Consider the following 3,544-nt stretch of genomic DNA (forward strand, 5'->3'; position numbering starts at 1 on the left):
ATATCTCCACCAGACTCCATGTAAATAATCACTACTTTTAGCATGTATAGAGCAGCATATCTCCACATGTAAATGGGTCAATTAAGAGTTTTTGGGGGGTAATTAAAAAGAACATTGATATAAGATGACGGGTCAATTGGACCCGAGGACAACGTGAGGGTTAAGTGAAACCCTTGAATCGGTCCCCCTCTCTGATTCATTGAACTCCACCCACCTGGTTTGATGGAGGAGTGGAAACCAAGCGCTCCTGGTGCTGCTGAAGCATCCGTGTCTTCTACAGGGAGGAGGAGTTAAATATAGCACTGATGGGGAGGGGGGGTAATTATAGGCAGCAGCTGGTGGAAGGCTTTCAGACGGGGAGTCCCCTTCTCTCTTCATCCTCTCCGTTTTTGGACCTGTCAAGGTCACCGTGACAGCGTCTTTTAACCCTCATGTTGGGTTTAATTGTTATGTATTTTACAACGAATACATAAAATACTGTAAATGGAAGTACATTACCTTTGCGGGAAAAGTAATTCACAGTAACTCGCTGCCAATCGCTGCAGGAAGTTACTGTAAATTAGACGTTAAATGTGTGAGAGAGTAATCTAAAGCTGGAACTCATTAACAGAACCTGATTAGAACTACAAGTAATTAACTGAAAACCATCATCAGGAATAGGACAGTTGAGGAAAACCCTTAACCCTCATGTGGTCCTCGGGTCAAATTTGACCCGTTTTCAGATTTCTTGTCACAAAAAAAATGAGCCTTCGAAATACGTGCTGGAAATGTCAACATTAAAAATATCAAATAACTTTGGAAAAAACATTTTAAAAAAGCATCCTCAACACTGAAAAAGTGACAAAAATGTCAGAAAAATACTAATTTTATAATAATAATAATGTCTCATGGTAGACAGGTTGCAGCACAAGGGTTAAAGTTCACTGGGCCGTCATGCTAGTTAGCGGAGTAGCCTAGCATGTAGCATGCTAACAGGCTAATCAGGGTCTTTGATCACATGCATCATGGACACTTAAAGACACCGTAATCCGGCTCAGACCTGAGAAAGAGGGCAGCTATGGCAAGCGTGAGTATGAGGAATTCGTACCCGTGCATTTGGGCCTCGTGGGGGGGGCGCCGAAAAGTCTAAATCTGGAATGAGGGATTAAGGCAGAAGAAGTGAAAAGGTGGCAGCTGATAGATGGATGATGGAGGAATGGATGGATGGGGGGGTTTCCATGCCTTTTAATACACTCAGCTCCCAAAGCGGGGCAGGGAGTCACTTTACCCCTGCTGGTATTTTTAGCAGCAGAGAACACAGAGTTAGCCCGGATCCATGTCCTGGATCCATGTCCTGGATCCATGTCCTGGATGCATGTCCTGGATCCATGTCCTGGATCCATGTCCTGGATCCATGTCCCCGTCAGTCCAGCTTGCTCATTAACACCGGCATTCCTGTAATAAGCATTTTCAGGTCTAGATTCTCTGGTTTGTGGGACGTTTGAGGGCGGCTCAGTGTTTCTCAAGACCTCCAGAAAAGAGAAGTGGAACACGACTTCTTCATGCCAAGTGGGAAAAGACAAAGATTTCAATAAGATCTGCAGAGCTGTCTCCTCTTAGTCCATCTGCCGAGTCCTCTGGGGTTTTGGTCTTAGATTTCTTCTGTCCGTTAGTCATTTTTTAAGCTATTTCTAAGAATCTTAGGAGCCATTTCTGGAAAACACCCAATTAAACGTGATGCTCTGCATGATTCTTTGAGGAGAAACTCAGTTTAACTCCAAGGCACCGATGCATAAAGTCAACCACGACATCCTCAATAATCTCCACCTGCATTCCTAAAATGTCCTCTTTCATTTCTATATTCTCTGGTTTATGGGACGTTTGAGGGCAGTTCCGATTTAAAGAACTTTCTATGTCAGAAATGTGGGTTTCTGTCAACCAAACTGTAAAACCAAATCAACCAAATCAACCAAATCAACGCTCTCCACAACTTAAATAAACGATCAGTTCACTACTTTCTTTGAATTTGGGTGTTTTAATTCAATTTTATAGCATGTAAAGAAAAAATAATAACAGAATGTTGATTGAAAAGGTCAAAAACTTGGGAAAAAATTGGCTTTTCAGGCTCTAAAAACCCCTTTAACCCTGTTGTCTTCCAGAAATCAACACTTTTAATCACAGTTTTTGACGTTTTTGTCCCTTTTGACGTTCGAGGGCAGCTCAGAGCTTCTCAACACCTCCACAAGTGAGAAGGGGAACAAGATCTGCAGAGCTGCCTCTTCTTAGTCCATCCGCCTAGTAGTTTTGGTCTTAGTCGAGTAAGATTTCTTCAGTCCGTTAGTCATTTTTTAAGCTATTTCCAGGAATCTTATGAGCCATTTCTGAAAAACAGCCAATGAAACGTGATGCTCTGCATGATTCTTTGAGGAGAAACTCAGTTTAACTCAAAGGCCCCGATGCTTTAGGCGAGGACATCCTCAATAATCTCCACGGTTTTTATTGTTATTATTATTAATATTGATGTTATTGTTATCTTACTGTCTACTGCAGTAAGATACTTGCGGGAATCATCCCAAAAGAGTGAATAAAGAGAAGTCTGAGTTCCTTATCGGCACGGTGTGGTCACTTTAAGATCTACCAGTGAAAATCTCTTACACTCAACTCCCTGTTTTAAGCTTCCCCCCCCCCCCCCACGCCCACCCCCCAGCAGGGTGGAGTCTATCTGTTGGTCTGACTAGTTTCAGGGTCTATCTCCAGTTGCAGAGGGGTGATCCAGCACGCCTGTCCTCCTCCTGTCTCTCCTTCTCCGTCCAGAGGAGGTTTCTGTTCCTCCACCCGTTCTTCTTCTCTTCCTTTGGACCCCCGGATGCCTCGATCCTTCTTCTTCTGTTTGCAGTGGCTTTGATCGCCATCTATTCATCCAAAATCCCAAGACTTCGCTGTCCTTGCAGGAGATCGTCCCTTCTCCTGGCCGACCCGAGCCTTCCTCATCCCTTCCTCCCTTCAGCCCTGGGATCAGCTGATCGGGCGGACACATCCAGCTAACCAATAAGAAGCAAGCATGACAGACAAGCCGGGCATGCCGACGGGCGGCGGAGACGACGCCGGGAGCATCATGGTGCTGCTGGAGCGCGTGGCGGGCCTCATGGACAGCGTCCAGACCACGCAGCAGCGCATGGAGGAGCGCCAGCTGGAGCTGGAGACCACGGTGAAGACCATCCAGACCGACGTCATCAAGCTGACCAGCGCCCACGCCAACACCTCCTCCACCGTAGACCGGCTGCTGGAGAAGACCCGCAAGGTCAGCCGCCACGTCAAGGACGTCCGGGTGCGCGTGGAGAACCAGAACGTCCGGGTGAAGAAGGTGGAGGCCACGCAGGGGGACCTGCTCGCCAAGAACAAGTTCAGGGTGGTCATCTATCAGGTAGGAGTCCCTGGTGCTTCATGGGTACTTCACGAGCAATGACCTGTAGATAGATAGATAGAAAGATAGATAGATAGATAGATGGTTAGATAGATAGATGGTTAGATAGATAGATAGATAGATAGATAGATAGATAGATAG

General features: G+C 45.9%; 1 protein-coding gene across 1 annotated transcript; it reads left to right on the top strand.

Annotated features, from left to right (window-relative positions):
• The first annotated feature begins 2,713 nt into the window (after window positions 1-2,713).
• On the top strand, window positions 2,714-3,445 carry LOC117940524 (caveolae-associated protein 4a-like). Its single transcript, XM_034865771.1, has one exon. The coding sequence runs from the start codon at window positions 3,041-3,043 to the stop codon at window positions 3,443-3,445; it is 405 nt and encodes a 134-aa protein (XP_034721662.1). The 5' UTR covers window positions 2,714-3,040.
• Window positions 3,446-3,544: the final 99 nt, after the last annotated feature.

The sequence above is a fragment of the Etheostoma cragini genome, unplaced genomic scaffold (assembly GCF_013103735.1).
Source record: "Etheostoma cragini isolate CJK2018 unplaced genomic scaffold, CSU_Ecrag_1.0 ScbMSFa_268, whole genome shotgun sequence".
NCBI classification, from domain to species: Eukaryota; Metazoa; Chordata; class Actinopteri; order Perciformes; family Percidae; genus Etheostoma; species Etheostoma cragini.